This window comes from Monomorium pharaonis, chromosome 1 (genome assembly GCF_013373865.1).
Source record: "Monomorium pharaonis isolate MP-MQ-018 chromosome 1, ASM1337386v2, whole genome shotgun sequence".
In the NCBI taxonomy this organism is placed as follows: Eukaryota; Metazoa; Arthropoda; class Insecta; order Hymenoptera; family Formicidae; genus Monomorium; species Monomorium pharaonis.
The window spans coordinates 39,012,829-39,031,456 of NC_050467.1; the positions used below are offsets into that span (position 1 = coordinate 39,012,829).

Genomic DNA, 18,628 nt, shown 5'->3' on the forward strand with positions numbered 1-18,628 from the left:
TCGCGCAATGTAGTCCCTCGGCTATCCTCGACGCGGGAGCATCGCCGTTTCGAAAGAGCCGCGACCTTCTCCCCGTCGCGTCGCGTTCCTGGTGGTGTCAGGGGGCGAAGTACGCGCGAGAGGGGCCCGTTCGCACTCCCGAGGACACCTCTTCCGCGGACCCCGTTCGCGCAGCGCGCGGAGGAGCGCGCACGGTATATCTCGCTCGTCATAGCGACGATATGAAGACTCCTCCTCAGCCCCGCAGACTCCGTCCCCGTGCGAGCCTCCGTAATTGACAGGAGTCATACTGCGTGCGATCACTTTATCCCCGGGAGTATCTCGTTCGTTCCCTCCCCGCAGACGTTTCCTCCAGACGAGTAGCGCGACGCGACGTTACGTAAACATCAACATCAGGCTCGTCTGTGTGCGAAGTGGTAGTACAGTGAAGGTACAGTGAAGCAGTGTCTGCAAAATGCAAAAGCAGTCAAGCGAATGATCGCGCCAGAAGATTTCAATCTCCGCGACGTTTGATCGAGGTTGCTGTGAGACCGGAGAGAGTGGAGAACGCGAAGCGTACAGCGTCGGAGCGTCGTTGGACACACATCCTGAAATTTCGAAAAATTTAAATAACCGCGCGAACATTTCGTCGTGGTGAGAGTGGCTAGGTACTTGTCCAGCAATAATCTTTTACTGACCGCGCAAAAAAGTATAACAATAAAATTGCCGAGAAGAAAGAAAAGGAAACATTGCCAGTACGTAAATAGGAAAATCGTCTGTCGCAGATACGTGTGTGAATCTCATCGTGAATTCCGTCCTGGAGTGCTTTGCTTTGCCGAACGCAAATCCCGTAACGTAAAACAGTTTTCGGCTTCATGATAGAAGCGTCGCTCCTGAGCGTTTAAGGACATCGTCGACGATCTCTCGAGGGTCTGCGTTTAATTGCTGGCGGCATTAGAACTGCAGAAGAGCGCGTTACACAGATGACAGAGAGGACGGCAGAGAGGGAAAGAGAGGAAGGCGCGCGGTAGAGAAAAGAATTGCATCTACCACGACGGAAAATCGCGCAGCGTCGGCGGCTGATGGGGAGATGTTAAAGTTAAAAGCCGCTCGTAAAACGCATTGTCTCGCGGGTGCTACAGCAACACTGCCGTCGCGCGATCGAAACTTGTTTATTTCACCCGTAACGTACAATTGAAAGGTACGGGGAAAAAATTTGCTGCGGCTCGTCTCTCCTCGCCTATCAACGCACAGCAGATTTTGCACACGGACAGTGAGTTCGCGGTGCGCGTGAATGCAAACGATTTCTACAGACAAATCGTCGAACGGCAGCTGTAAAGGGACAAAAGAGGAAGGAAACGCGATTCCCTTCGCTGGATGCGGCCACCATTGAGGCACGTTTGAAGTCGATCTTCCTCCCTTGAGGAAGAGAAATTGCGAGCCCGGAAAAATGCGATGAAGCCGCGCGCGCGGGGCAAATAACCGCGGCGGTATGATCGATGGAACGTCCAGCGCAACGTGCGGATTGCATTAATAACGACGACCGGCCTAATGCATCGCCGGCGATCTTATAGTCGGCGTAGCGAGAGATACGAAGAGTAGTACGCCGCTTAGTGTCGGATGGGAACCGGTCCTTCGCATCGATCAATATGGATCCCAGGGGAATACTCTCCGTCGATGACGCGATGAGTGATAATGGCGATGCGGAGTTCGCCTAAGTTGTTCAACTACGACCGACAGAGCGGCGGAAAACGGGGTCAGACGGGTTCACCGTTGTCGCGTCGCGATGTGATAAAACACATCGGCTGTCGTTCGCAGATCGGCCGATGATTCGCCACGACAATTCTCGCGCGACGGTCGTCGGCGTGAATAATAAACGTCGGATTAATTATTGAAGCGTCCGGTTTTTCGGGACAGCCGATAGTGGGAGTTACGCGGCTTGCGACGAAACCGCGCGATACGCAATTAGCAGCGGCGTCGCCCCGTAATTGGGAGAATGTGGTATCGTTCTAGAGCTGTTTCGTGATAGTGAGCGAATTATTAAGCAGAGAGTGCCCGTCGTTTACCGCGATTTTATCGACGAGGGAAAACTAATCGAGGGACGCCGCACTCTAATCTTGTTTTCGAGAGCGAGATCACGGAGCGTTATCGTCCGTTCGGCGCGCGAGTGGTTGTGCACGGATGTACGGTGAATGTACGAAGTGATTCTTCTGCCCGCTCTCTCTCCCCTAACGCTAGAGTACGTGAAATGACGCCGCGATCGTCGATCGGCGTGGTGTGTTAGTGTGGAGATTCACTTATTTCTTATCGCCGTTTGGCGTCTCCTGAAAACGACTGCGATGCGCCTGAGATAGTATATCGATATGTGAATGAGCCACGCCGGGGAAAAGCGATGTCTACTTCTCTTCCCACACTTGTCTGTTTTATAATTTGTTTTGGTGAGTGTACTCCTCCTACGCATGCTACGATGATTACGATGATTACGAGACGTATCTATCGAAGCGTTTTAAGTCACGACGCAGATGCTACAGAAGCATGCGCGTTTTAATGATCCAGTTGTATTAGATAAATGCTTCAATTGGATTCGTTTATCTTGAGTCTTTGCTTGTGTATTTTCAATATTAATAGCAATGAACGGTTATTATTGGTTATTATTACAATATGTATCCGTGACAGTGTATTTCAACAGTGTATTAGTCTAGCAGCTTAACGTTTCAAATAATATCGGGAAAATCCGAATTCGTAATGGCCGGTAAATCAAACAGCTCGCGATTCTCATATTATTGATGCGCTAATATTCGATGTATTCGCGTTAATTGCACGGTCAATTATTGAGGCATCTAATAACAGCGGTATATTACGATGGCTTTAACTACTATGCTTGTTACGTTTAAGTCCCAAGCACGTACGTCCCAATTAATACTTCGTGACTCGACGCAGTCAAGTCACCTATGCAGAAGTGAAGGCGTCGTTGACGATCGCGACGTCAACATGTCGACGTACGCGTGCAACATGTATGCGATTATCGTAGACGGCTGCCTCCGCGATGTGAATTTTTATGAAAAATTCCGGGATTATATTGGGAGAATGTATTATATAACGTACAATTATCAAAATATATATTTTGCATCTTTTTGCAAAGCATTGCCATACGTAACGAGTCCCACTGAATATTTATAAAATTAGAGAATATGGCACAATATATAAAACCATCATGCAGTATGCAACATTTTAATAAGTTTTATGCACTACAGTCGGTTTCAGCAGGATTAATAATGCTTTGTGCAGAAATTACAACAAATTTTGTACTTAGGTTGAAAGGCAGAGGATAAATTCAGCGTATGACATGAAATTGTTAAAATTTGCATTGTCGCATCTACTTCTTTGAATATAAAGAGATAGTAGATATTGATATTTTAATGAATTGCGAACATATTTAATAATTGCAACGAGTTGTTTATAAACTTCTTTCTTTTTTTGTATTTTTTAGTACTTTTTATATTTTTATATAAAGTGTTTCTTATTTTTACTTCTACTTCTATCTCTATATATTTCATGACTTTTTAGAATACTTTTTTAAGAGTGGATTATTTGTGTTACTTTTTATGGAAAAACCGCAATTATTAACGCATCTGGAACACATGTCTCCACCAGGTACATAAAAGATTGGAAATGTTCTCAAAAATGCGCCAATATTTAACACTTGGCGTAATCTCAAACTTTCTCGTGGAAATATACAAAGCATGATTTCGGAAAGTTTGCTCTGATCAGTACGCCGGTGATAAAAAAAGTACTTCAAGAAGAAATCTGCGAACTTCAACAGGCGCTATTCATTCGCAAATTATAATCACATATTGTCGAGGTTATCGAACAAAAGCCGGATGAACACATTTTCGAGATCAGTAGTCGCGTTCGTATTAGTTTTTCAGCTTAAATAGCCGAGTAAATGCAGGTGTGATAACAGTTTTTAATAAAATATATATTAATCGCCGACACGACATACTCATCGTTTATGCTTTGAGCTTCCGATTTTATAAAATTTGCACCTTGTTAAAATTCCACCCTAGTACCTATTTCCGCCCAGATACGCACAAAAAGCGGAAGTTGCGTGAAAACCGAAAAAAAAGAGCATCGATTCTGCATTGACAGCGCGTGCATATTTTAATCTGCATGCAGCCATACGCCAATTATAGTGCACTGCGTTTCGCGGCCATATGTATATGCATGTATACACGTGCGACACACAAATTACTTTTGTCACTGACCCTTAAATGATAGGTAAAAGCCGTTGCAACGGTAACTTGAACAAACTGAAGTTATCGTTGTAACAATTTTTGCCTAACACTTTGCGTGAAAGTATAATAAAAACAGAAAGATGTACAAATGTAGCGACAACTGTTTGAAGGACGAACGTATTAGCAAAGTAAGGACGCGTTGAGATTTATCGGATTGCACAGGGATCATCGGTAAAGTTTCGGAAAGACGGAATTACACGCGGATTAACGTAGGTAATAATTTTCATCCTTATCCGCGCGCGTCGCTGAATTCGTGCTGAAGTTTCCTCGATGAAATCAACGTCGCTGCGAAAATCCTCGGTGATTTTCTCATGTGTACACCACGGGTCGTGTTTTCGCCGAATGAAACGTATCACGACACTGTCACAAATCAGACTACAGTTTCCGACGATGTAGTAGAGAAAGCGAAGAGAAAATATAATTCCGCTTATAAAGAAACGTCTAATAGCATATCACTTTGTTTTCATGTAGAATTTCTTAAGCGACTTAAGCGAAAGCTAAAAATAAAACTGAAAACTGAAAGTGTAAATTAGGAACTGTCTTCTATCAGATAATATATAGCAGTTTTTATAATATTATTTTATATTTCATAATAATTAACGCTTTTGATCAAAATTAATATAGTACAATGTTGAGTTTCTTGAAATAGAAGGGGTGCCACTTTAGAAGATCTATGCCTAGCATGTATAATGTTGCATAATTTTCATCGCAAGGCGCGACTTTTTCCATCTTTAACCGCGCATCCTCGTTCCTCCGTTTTCACACGTAACAGCATAATTAAAAACAACGATGGCGATAAACCGCGCGTCGTAGTCCGTCGTTAAAATTCAAATTTCAGTTAACCACTGTAGCACCAGCCACGAAAGACATAGTTTTAATTTAGCCGTGTTGGAAATGTAGCTTGTTATATAGTGGCACATTGAAAAAGACAACAATTTGAGAGAAACATGCGCTTATAACTTCATCAAAAAATTACATGACAGGTTAGATTAATATATTACTATAACAAAATTGTCATTTTTGAGTCTGGAAAAAGAAAATTCTGATGAGAATTCAATATACCGAATAAAAAACTAATAATACTTTAATTCCTCTACAATCAGTACATCAAATTAATCAAATTATTACACTGAGCATTAAAAGCATTAAAAAATATTATAAAATTTTAATGATTTAAAACATTTAAACTGGAAAGTTTTTTTTTCTTTTTTAATTATATTATTATTGTAACAAACGAAATATCTTGAATGCAATGGTGCATCAATAATTCGTGTGAATAACGCAAATTAATATAATGATTCTTCCAATTATACGTCGAATGTAACGTGACTGATTAAAAACAAATGGTTGGATTTATATTTGATGTGCTATAATTAATTCGTCGCTCCGACGATCCCCTCGTCGCGAGACAGTCACAACCACGTGCTCACCGTTCATCACGCCTCAGACGTTTATTATCTAACGACTCATTAACAGCTTCTCGCTGCACTCTCTGCACCATCATGATTCACGATTCGCACCAACGCGACGCGTCATTATTAACACTATTGGGGACAGAGAATTACGCGACGCAGACATATCGACTGTGTTAAAATTTAACGAGCCGTACTACCGGAACGTCGCGGATTATCGCAATGATGAAGACTCGCAGATATGTGGCGACATATGCTAATCCTCGCTTTCGCCATCCATGAGAAGACGACGTATGTTTTCATGCGCATGACACGCAGGATGTGTTTACACAATCACAAATTGACTAACGGAACTTAATAAATTTTTACGGAACTTTAGAAATTATACATTTAAAAGAAAATTATACTTTTTTTCTATATTTGTACTGTCTATTATGATGTGCTATCTTCATAACTCAAGAGTGTTACTGTGAGTGAATGTTTATCCAGAATTTAATTCAAGTTTTTTTATTTAATGTATTACTTAATATAGCTTTTATTAAAATTTTGATAATTTAAAATAATATTTAATAAGATTTTTTATATTAAAATAGTGTCAATTCAATTATTCTAACATTTTGCAACCTATAAAGTAAAAAAAAAGTATAAAAGATTCTTAATTATGTAGATAAATTTTTAAGAATAAATATTAGAAATGGTAATCATAGACATAGAAGAGATAGACTGAGCGTAAAGCGCAAAACTTGAAGATCATGTAAAAAGAGATAAAAGTTAATAGTAAAAGAGAGAAAAGAATTGAGTGGAGAGAAAGAAATGCGGCAAGTGCTTCTGTTGTTTTCTTCTACTTCTCTGATCTTTACTACCTGACGTTAGACACCTTCGGTCTATTTTTACAAACATAAGGCGAGTTTTTTAATTGACCCGATTAATCAATCGCATTACACGCAAATGTAACTTTGCTTTGTGAAAGTTGCATTTGCACGCAATGCAACCGATTAATCGGTGAATTAAAGAAAACTCATTTTGTGTTTATGGTGCCCTATGTTATACGGCGATATTAACGATATAGACAACGGAGATTCGTTAAGTCGATCGAGCAAGTACGTCCAACAAAAATAGGGACGACGTGTGACATCACTTACCTACGTTACTTATTTGCAAGGTAATGGCGCGACGGGAGATTAATGGAAGAATTAAGAGCTTCCTCGCCTGCTTTCGTGTGACTGATCGGAAATTAGCGACACTGACAGCTGCCGGATGACAGAGTTCTCGCGAGGTCACACGGCAAACGCTATTTCCATGAAGCATATTATAGCCAGGAGTAAAAGCGGCATGAAAAGTTTTCGCGATAGTTACTTACGTCCCATCTCCCTATCGAGAAGTCTTAGGTGTGTGGCATGTGCTCGATGGAAGACGGAAAGTCTACTAACTTCGAGACGCGCAAGTTGTACATTAGGTAGATAGGTAAACAGGTAGAGATAGGTATACATGGACCGGGCGTTAGCTATGTAGATAGATAAATGGATGGATATACGAATCGTTCGTTATGGCTCGAAGATTCTCGTTTCGTAAAATCGATACGAAATACAGAATACCAAGTGCGGAATACGAAATCGTAGCACGACCACAATGAATCTTTATAATGAAGTCAAAAATAAAAATAAAAATGGAATCCCTATAGTAGGACTTATTAAAAATTTAATAAAACCCAAAATTACTCGACTATTTATGAGACTTCGCTTACAGCTACGAATTGTTTACTGAATATTTTCTAATTGTTCCGCGAAAGTTCATTGAAATATTGTTGTGTTCGAGCTCTGCAATATTAAATAGAGTTAACAATGATTGTTAACTTTATGAGATGTGAACGTTCCGTTGCAGCACGCGATTTACGTGAAAGGTTTTCATTTTATTAAGCCGTTCTTTTGTGTTCGATATTTTTTATTTTATAATTAAAATGTTGCATAACGTAATTAAATATTAATATTTAATATACGTATAATATTTTTAGATTAAAAAGATTACATTTCTAATGGAAAAATTGTTTTAACCATTTTAAATGTCCTATTATTTTTATAAAATTAGGAATACGAATCCGTGCTCATTAATGTTATAGGATTTAATGATGACTATTAAATTAATATTAACTGGTATTGAATATCGAACAAAATTACAGTAATCTTTAGCTCTTTCAACATTTCTGATGGATTCGATATATACCAGTGACGCGAACACACTCGATTCCAAGCTTTCTGCAATTGCAGTGGCCTCTTCCGCTCTCTACGTTCTTCTTCCGTCGAAACATGACCGCTACCCGCACTCGCTGTCCATTGGAAGAAAAGGAAATAAAAAAGTGAACACGGGGTATTCGAGTGCCAGGAAACAAAGTTGGCTTATCCGGCTGGCGAGAGAGAAGCCGATTGCGAAGGAAAGACAAGGAACAACGGGAAATAGGATTTTGCGGCCGGCTAGCCAAACCAACCATTGTCCTTCAATGTCCGAAAGAATTCACCTCTGAATTGACGGATGGATTACGATAGTGGCTTCCGGGTCTTTCTCGCGTAACGTTAGGATCTGAAATAATTATGACGGTCATGTGTAAAGCCTGCATTCGTACCTCAACTTTATCGTTGCCAAATTGCAACAACCTTTTACAATTTACGAATAGACTCGAGACAACTGAACTGACGTTTCACGATGAAGAAAAAACGGAAGATTACTTAATAGATCTACCGTACATTTACTGCCCATAATCGTATCTCCTCTTCTATTAGTTCACGACTTGAAATGGGCCCAAACTTCGATCAGCTTGCAGCGATATCCTTTTCTCCGTAGTAGCGAAACGATTTTGTTGAAATTCCATCAGGGGAGATCGAAAAGACAACGATGATGCGCGACGGGCGGATGATCGAACCTGTGCAAAAATCATCCCTGTGGATTCGAGCGCGAAATTAATTTCCGGCGAAGGATTATGGATAATCCATCGCCTATGATAAACTTGCCTTGCAAACGCGTCTTTATCTTCAACTATCTCCTGCGTTCGGTATATCTCGAGGGCCGATCAGAGAAAAAGAGAGAACGAGAGACGGATCTAAGTTTACATAGTATATTTGCGACAGGCAGACACAAGCGGGAGATTCCGAAGAAATAAAATTGATTGTAGAAGAAAAGTAATGTTTCATAATCTGATCACGATAATTGAATAAAGTATGCAAAAATTTGGAGATTAAAAAATATTGAAAAAAAATTTGAATAATTTATTAACAGAGAAAAATCAGGATTAAAAACAAATTTTTTTAATCAAGCACTCTCTCTCAGCGAAAATAGGGGTCGGCAAATTGCGACGTAAAATGAAACTGTTCTTTCGAATTTTAATAAAGAGAAACTGTAATGTGACATTCGAAACTGTCGATACGTAACGAAGGGAAAATCTATGCTCGCAGCGCAAGCAACGCTTCCGGAACAAAATTAATTTCTGGCATAACAGAACAGCTCTCGGTCGATCCGATAATCAGGGGTCAACTTGTTTCAACTCCCTTCCAGCTAAAGGGACCATAAAACTCGATCCACCTCGTTCGAATCAATAGAGCCCATTCCGTCAACAACGTAGCGTCCCCGCTAAGGAGATTTTAATCCGATCGCTTTTCACGCGTCGACAGAGAGTGCACTCAAGTCATTTGCATCATCTGCTCGCTCGCATTAACAATTATCGACAAGACACGAGTGTTTGTCACACGAGAAATTATTATTGCATTGGATCGTGAAATATAAAACGTGAAATGTCGTAATTACTTATTATCAGCTGTTTCCACATCCGTATAATTTAATTTGCATATGGAACGAAGTGATTAATAACTTAATATTTCTCTTTCGTGTCCAGCTAATGCACGCATATATTCGTATACATATTTAAACATCCTATTTTGAGCGCAAAGCGTAATAGCAATCGCATAAGGTTAATTCATATCAACAGTCACTCGTGCTGGTAGTTAAAGGCACATAGTTTATTTCTCGCGTCGAAATATGCAATTACATATGTTTGCAACAGACTGAATATAGATAAATCATTCGAATAAATAATGATCTAACTGGGTACATTTATACGGATAATTGCTGTGAGAAATATTTAAGGTACAATTACAGATATTTAAAAAGAAAAAGCCGCAAGCGCAAGAAAGAAGATATTTACAGCTAAGTGGTTCACGTCTCAATCGGACCGGCGGCGGTCCTAATTGAATACGTCGTCACGGAAATAAATATCGTCGCTCCAATTGCCGGGCATTCCTCGCTCGGAAATTTCGATGAAAGGGCGCACGGGCGGTGAACTTTTCTCGCGTGGAACGCGGCAAAGTTCCTGCGGAAGAATTCGGGGTTTGGAAAATTAATTTCACGAGCGGAAAACGAATGACGTGAGGCTCGCGCTCGCGCGTGCATACCTGCATCGAGGGGGTTAGGCCTTCGACGACGAGAGGCCGCGGAACTCAATGAGCGCCGGTCTCACGAACCGTCTGCATGGGGGCAGAAAGCCGGGCTCTCCCGTCACGGAAGTGCTTCCACCGGCGGAAAGTTTCGAAAGGCAATTACGAGGGTTATTTTATGACAATGCTGCGCGCACGAGGCCCTCGCGCGCGACGTTGCGTTACGGAAAATCCATTCGTTTTCAAGTTTCGTATTATCCGCCGCAGCGGGGCATGTCGCGGGCACGTCGACCAGTATTTCGAAAAGTTGGACGAAATTGGAGGTACGAAGAGAAATGGAGGGCGCCGACGGCGATTATGTTTAATCCCGTCATCGATGAAGTTTGATATTACGCGCACGTCGTCCTTAAACTTCGTGGCGCTTACGAGCCCGGAAGCTATTCTCCCGTTAAAGTCCGGGGATTAACTGTTGTCTTGCGGCCATGTTAAAAACGCGAAGAATGCGTCAGTTTCACCGCATGAATTGTAATTTTGAAAGAGAAGTGGAAAAATTTTAATTAAAGCCGTTAAACAACTTCATTCTTGTATCTATTGTATGTCGAAGAAGAATTACCATATTCATACAATAGATATAGTTTGCAAAAGTTTCTTATTTTCTGAGGAAGTTAACTTTTTCGACTTGTTTTTGTAGGGAACTCCTCAGTTATAAGTTCTACTCTACTTTCATAATGTATTTACCTATTCTCTTTATGCAAATGTGCCAATAATGCAGATTTGAGCGTCTCCGAGTATTTTTTAATTTCTACGAGCTTGTGGAAGTTTAAGATTAATTTCACTGTGCGTAAAATTTAATATGTATTTTTTGCTCTTGAAGAATATTAATTTTCTTCTGACCTGAATCACACCTGAAACTAGCGCGTTGAAATTACGATAATTCGAGGATCTTCGGTGGTTAAATATTGTCGCTGACAAGGCGTGAGGAAGTAGAGCAGATATCTCCATCCCGGTTGAAATCAACTCCGGCAACGAGCAAGAGTACATGCAATTCCGTACTAATCGCGAACTCGCCCTAAACATCGTACAGTCGGAAATTCGCGGCGCACGGCTGTCTGGCTTTGTGAAGCACTTGACGAAATATAATTCGCAACTGAGAAAGTGCTTGCCCGCACACAGTTGATCCGGAAGTGCAATTCCCGGAGTTGGCGATAGTTCGTGCGTGCGCGTTCTAGGTATTCGCTGCAGCTGCCTGTGTATTTCCTTCGTCTTAATCAAGAATTCGAGTGTAAGAATGCGAATTACGTGAAACAGATGAATTATTGTCAACGCCGGAGGGAGAACAGTTACATTAGTTATCTCAAAGTGGCGCGCAACAGCATCGCTACTTACATTTTAAGTTATGCCAAAGATTTATGTCCGTTTCTTCTGTCGTATTTTTCTCTAGACCCATCATGTAACGTAACGCGTAAATATGCAAATGCTTATTTATTTAAAAAAACAGCGGTATAAGCATTTCACTGGGGCGCATTCGAGATACATTTATCTAAGATGTGAAAGATACTTCATTAAATTGTATAATTACGCAGTTGAATGTCTCGTACAAAAGCGTGTGATGTTCTGCATTGTTTCAAAATCACATAAAATAAAATAAAGCTAATAAAAACTTAACAAAGAGAAATTACGTGGATATTTAACTCGGTAATTTGATAATAACACAGATAATAATATCAAGATATCTTTGTGTAACTAAATATTTACATTGCACTGGCTAAATTGCATATATTATTATTAATTTTTGTCTGCAACCGAAAATATAATAATAATAGAAATGGAACAATCATACGTGAACCAGATGTTTGCTTTTCGCATTCATTATTCTGCAAATAATGCTTGTCGATTTTTATGTCATAGCTTTGATATTGAAAAGTGAATTCAATCAAAGGCCGCAGTTACTAGTTAACGAAATCCAACGCACGAAAACAAAGTGATATTGAAACTAGGACTACTTTTGAAATACGTTACGAGTTTTTCATTTTTTTCCGCAGCAAAAATTCTGCAATCTGTATTTTAAGATTTATTTTTTTTAACGAAAGTTTTTAATACAAAAAATAAAGCTTACTCAAAAAAAAAAAGAGATCACATCGTATCTCTTTGAATTAATACAGAGAAAAAAAACGTGCCACACGTTTCAAAAGAAATTGCATTGCGCTTGAGTGAAATATTTTTTTCCCAAATATCGAGAATTTTGGATGCGCTCGCAATGGCGGATTTAAAAAGTTTCATAGCGCACGGTATCGATATGGCACATCTTAATCCAACGCTTAAAGTGCGTGCTTCACGCGTACGACCGTTAATAAAAATCCGTCACTGTATTTTCTAGCGCGCAACGCTAGTCTTTTCCATAGAATTAATTTATTTCAATAGAATAATCTTCCTGTGCGTTCCGTGTAACGTTCGCAAGATACGCACGAAAAAATATCTCCCGAATAGCGCGCGCGATAAGCTTAGCAGCTAGTAAATGCACCGTATGCGTGTACACGGTAACGCGCAGATTTCAAGGGAAATCCGGCCGTAACGTCACGAAAAGGAACGTTACCGTCACGTCAAGATATAATGTGATGTATTTAAATAGGTCCGTTCGCGTACCACTGCCACGCGAACTTTCACGTGCACGGCTGACGTGACGCGACAGTCCGTGACGTTGATGCCACGTACGATCTCCGATGTGACGTGAACGTTAACGGGCTGATGCCTCCGAGTTTCCGCCTAACGCGCTTTGAGAGTCAAGTGGTCTCGCAAAATGTAATACATCGTAAATCCGCTGAGAGTTCGCTCGGATACTCGGAACATTTCATGGACCTCGACTTCGAGCGCGCGGGACACATTCACACGGAGGTGCTGTGAAAAAATTACGAGACGTGCAGTAGTTATTCCGATGTCAATCTGGCAACTTGACGTGATCGTCAAATATGAAACATTAAAGTAGAAAATTTATGACGTATTGGCGTTATTTTTGTTCATTCTACTATTGATCGAGGACGAGAAGTAACGTCGTACGAGATCGATCTGATAATCTCATTAGGAATCTTGAACTTTTACCCGCACGGAAAAAAGTTTGGCACTACAGTAGCACCAACTAGTGTAACAGCTGTACGAAATGAGAGTGCGCTGTTGTACTTCTCTTTGGCACGGCAGTTCTCTCAGTTTGGGAGCCCTGCTGTCCCAATCGGGAGCCCTGCTGTCCCAATCTCGCACCGCAGCATTCCTAACCTTAAAGTGCAGTGGTTGCCCCATCAGGGTGGGGAGAACAGTTCTCCCGGCGCTTAGTGCTGCCAGTTACCCAAAACTGGCACTCTGTAGTCCTAAATGCGAGGTGGCGCTGCACTACCACCTATGATGCAGCAGTAGTGCCAAACTTTTTTCCGTGCGAATAACAGTCTGTTTCCGAGGGATTGATACTAATCGTAAGGACATTTGCTTTCAGGCGGTATAGCGTCATGCCTACGAAACTTTCGGACCGATTTCCTGGAGGAATGGCCGACGCCAGGTACCGGGCCTCACTTCGACATCTCAATGCAATCGAACTTCACCGGGCTGGTGGGGAAGACGGTGCATCTCGTGTGCAAGGTGAAGAACTTGGGGAATCGAACGGTGAGCCATCGGAAAATCCATCGTCTGGTTCGTGACCAGAGGCGCTATATCTTAGCTCGTAGCGGACAGCGTGCTGGCCAGCTACCCCACGCCGCTGTTGAATAATTTAAGGGTAGGGCCGCACGAACGACCTTGCGACCCTTCCTCGCGATCGTAGCGGATACTTTAACGGGCGCGTCACGTCGCCAGATTTGCCCACTCGCCACCAAGAAACCCGTTAAACGACTTTCTAATCGATCGATAATCCAATGGAAAGTTGAAGTGCCTGAACTGTACGAAAGTATCAGTAAAAAAGCGAATTACTCAGATTAAATAGCTCAAGGAACTAATGAAAGGGTTCTTTGACGAGGATCTTAATATATCACGTTTCATTCCGTTTTATTAAGATTTTAGAACATTTTACTACTTCAAATCGATCGTGAATATTTAAATCTACATATACATAAGATTTATATTATTAAATTTTTCTTCTTATGATCAAATATTTTTATTTCTCGTTGTTGAAATTATAACTTGATATATCTAATTACAATAATGACCAATCACGCGCGCAACGTGAACAAACGTACCTCTATGGGGACACGCTTTGCTTATGAAATATAAAATCGCTGTTCTTACACGGTGAAGTCCGTGGCGTAGTTTGTCTAACGTAAATGGGGCTATTAAATAAACATTACTGTTCCTTCATCGTGCACGGTGCCGGCGGTCTCATGAAAAAGGCAAGCGATGTTAGCGTTTATGTTCCTGCATTATTAACCGCCCTTCTTATGCTGTGAACGGAAGCATTCTTTTTGTGTATCGCGCGTCGGCGAATTATATCGCTTTGAAAATTTTCCTCCTGCAATTACATCGGTACTACAGATTGTTCCAGCTGAAAGGCTTTTGATATTTGAGCGCGTCGTCACGTCGCCAGCTCTTCGTTTAATCCTACACCTATTTTTTTAACGTTAATACTACTCTAGGTGAAAATTCAACCACACAATTGAGAATTTTTAAATTCTTGTTTAAGTTAATTTTATGGATTGTAGAGTAACTGAATTAACACAGTTTTAATATAAAATAAATGAAAGTTTATTTTAATGTTTAACAATCTTGTTAAACGTTATTGCAACTTATTAAATTTCAGAAAGCTTATGCTAAAGTTTTTCAGTTTTAAATCTTTGTAATTTGCATTCTAATCAAAATTATTAAACCGCAATTAGTATTTAAAAGTAAAATAAGCTCTTTTTGAAAGTTTATAATAGTCAGAAATGTGATATAGTATATATCTGAAAAAAAGTATCTGGAAAAAGATTGAAAATGAAGGTAAAAGAAATAAGAGGTAATAAGAATCATTATTATTATATATACTTTTTTATTTAAAAATGTATTCAAGTAGTAAATGATTTCGTTTACCCTTCTGAGTGGAATAAATTGATATAATTATCATTTGAATGACCTATAACAATTATATACCAGTTTATTCTACTCAAAATTCTATATATTCTGGCATTCTTATTTCCATTGTCAATTATAAAAATTATTGCAAGGTTTATTAAAAATTAAGCTAAAATAAAATAGCTTTTTTTATAATAAGTAATTTATTAATTTATAGAAACAATGTAGATAACTATTCACCCCAAAAAATTTGAAATCACAAATTATAAAGAACGTAGTGTAGATCTAATACTCTGTAACTATATTAAAAACGAAAATATAGGAACTGCAAGTTCCTTCGTGTGCTGCTCTTTTGTTTAGCAAATACTTGAATTAGCCCCTGAGTAAAAATTCACCCATAGTAGCACTCTAGGGTTAATATCGACATTATTTTTAGTACTTGTCGCTTCTTCGCATTTACATTTAAACATTACAGTTTAAATTCGCCATTCCGTTTATCAAATGGTGTTGCTCAATAAACGTATTAAAAACGTAAAGAGTAAAGAATTAATGATTAATCGCATAAATATAAGATAGCATGACTACACAAACGGTGAGCCATCGATCGTAATTTCTTTAATTGTAAGAATGCTATAAAACTGATTTCGCATATCGATTGTTTTTGTGGTTCTACACTCTATAGTCATATATTTATTACGTCTAAATTTCAGGTTCGCGTGCGCTCGTAATAAAGCTCGGGTAATTTCTCAAGAATTACCCCGTTATATTTTCTTCCTTCTAGAAATCAAACATCTCTCTGATAGTTTCCGATTGAGGGTTGATCGTTTGGTATCGCAATTGCAACCGATATGACGGTTAATTTCATTGAATCGCTTGAATCACTTCTGTTTTCGTAGTAACAAAAACGATGAGTACACCGCGGTATCAAAGCCGAAGTGTTTATCCTCGATAAAAAAAATACAAGTGCATCGAAACATTTGTCATTCGAGTTTGCAAAAGCCCTGCTATACGGTGCGCTTAATCCTTTCGAGTTTACTTGGTTGACATGATATCATCGGATCCACTGTGATATATGACGCTACTATCATAGACGCCCTAGAAGATCAATCGCTGTAGCTTGCGAAAGCGAAGGTGCATCATTACCGGCTGTTTGCTTAAACCAACTAAGAAGCTACTGCAAATACATCGTAGATAATAATAATGGTCGTCTTCATTAGCAGACATCATAATCTGTTCAAAGAGAGGTTAGCTTGAGATCAGCTTTCCTTTGCGGCAGAGAGATCACATCATCATGCAGTCAATCTTGGTAATCTTCGTTGTAATATAATATATCCGATGAAATATGAGGGCTCTTTGAAAAGCGCATGAATATATGGATAACTTGGAAGATGAATTATTATTTAGTTGCATTTTTTTATAATATTAGAGAAATTTCATTTATGCGAGTACACTTCGAATTTATTATTTTGCATATTGATTAATAATTGTTTGTTCGAAACGCTCGCTCCAAATCCACCATCTATAGTTTGTGGAAATTTCATATTTTTAATAACTCATTTAGAGTTTTCTTTTTGGTTTTATTTTTGCGAAATTCAGCAAAACCGTTTTTATGTATAATAAGAATTTAACAGTTTGATATAAAGTACAGTAAAATCTGATTTTATGTTAATCGAAAATGCCATCGCGTTCCCCTTTTTTCGTTGTAACATTCAATTTGAATTCGCTTTTATTAATGCGTTTTGGCAGTACGTTTATTTGATATTTCAATATTATTTCATGTTTCATTTTACATTAATAAGAATGGAATATTCTGACGAATTATCATTCAATTATCGCTACGTATCGTATGCTGCAGTTTATGCTGCGCACACTTGTAGATAAATCCGTTGCTTTTGAACCGATATATCGCAACGACGTCATAACAACGTAGCGAATCATTGACCGCGTGATTATCTTTTGCATTTCCAGATATCCATTTTGCGGCCTTCCAATAATAATTGGCGATCGCGCAGTTTATTCATTGCGCAAACACGAGAACGGCTCGTAATCGCGCTCACGCATCGAAAACGTACGGCTTATATATCCACAATGGATCGTTGATTAACGGCAGATTCGAATGATATAAAAACTTGATAAACGAAGCGTAATCGCAAACACGGACTACGGCTTTCCATGTTTACGCCATCCGCGATGGTCGCACGATATTCTCGTAATGATTTATGAATATTAATCGAATCTCGCGCTCTACCCTCCCCCTCTCACTTGTCCCAGATTTTTGAATCGTGCACAATTGCATGTTGTCAACGCGTGGCTCTAATTGCAGAATTAAACTGAATGAAGAAAATATGTACAATTTGTTCTGGATGTGCAATTTGTTCAAACGGATGTCGATCGATATGCTATATGGAATCTTGAAATATAGATGTACGTTTCGAGAGGCGTTAAGTTAATAATTATATTCATTATAAATGGGAAACGCGTTGTCACAGTAACAAGTAAACGAAAAGCTTTTAAAAAGACCACAGGCGCCTTTTATATTTATTCGATATACTATAAGCAGTTTTAAAAACTGCTTATGCGATATACTATAAGCAGTTTTGATATTATTTCTGAGAACAAGATTATTCCGCGCGAACCCTTGACAGTTAAGTCCCTTGAACTTTATGAGTCACCGTATAGATCTAATCCCAGAATTTTATCGCTCAAGATGCGCGTCGCAGCGCGCTTTTACTTCGTTTCAGTCGCTCTGAGCTAAATTATTGCTGTCAGTACGTTCCGGATAGGCTTTTTGCTTGTTTCCTTATATAAAAGCTACGTTGTGTTATAAAGCACTCAAGATTATTAGAAAGCGTGCCGTGCTAGCTGCTCTGTTTCTTAATTTTCTGAAGATCAACATACCCTTATAGTGTTACGATTAATCTTCTCTTTTGCTTCAAAGAAATCGTGATTAAAGTAAAGGAATCGTGATCGAGCAAATAGTACACACACTTGTAGTGTTTTGTGATTATCGGCTTTAAAATTTACTACACGTTAACATATTAATATGTAAACCATTTATTGTAGGCCAACTCCAAACGTTATCACATTATTAAATTATTACTGTCATATATTAAAATATTAAATTAATGTAACGGTATATATATGCACAATGTTAATAATCATTCATTAGTAACGAGGCAGTTGATACATTTATTAATAATTGGAAAACAGATGTATCCGATGTAACTATGAAAACAGACAGGAAGATGTTAATCCAATCATGGGTCGTAAAAGCGAGAGATTCTCCACGTAACATACATAATTCTTACACTGCAACGTTGAGCAACCGAAACGTATAATGCACGTCGTATTTTCGCTCCCCGTTATCGTAGAATCGTATGAGTGTACAGAGATGCAGCCGTACAACGCCGTGCATAGCATCGTGCGCCATTGCCATGCGGAGGTTTCGCTTGAATTTCACCAAACAATGCGACGATTAATGCCAATGACACATACGCGT

General features: G+C 39.4%; 1 protein-coding gene across 1 annotated transcript in view; it reads left to right on the forward strand.

Annotated features, from left to right (window-relative positions):
* The window catches only part of LOC105836444 (zwei Ig domain protein zig-8), a 27,390-nt gene continuing 8,762 nt past the window's right edge, over window positions 1–18,628 (forward strand). The window contains exons 1-2 of the mRNA XM_012680476.3: window positions 1–2,417; window positions 13,586–13,752. Of these exons, the coding sequence (XP_012535930.1) occupies window positions 2,372–2,417; window positions 13,586–13,752 (213 nt within the window). The 5' untranslated portion in view covers window positions 1–2,371. The remainder of the gene's footprint in view (window positions 2,418–13,585; window positions 13,753–18,628) is intronic.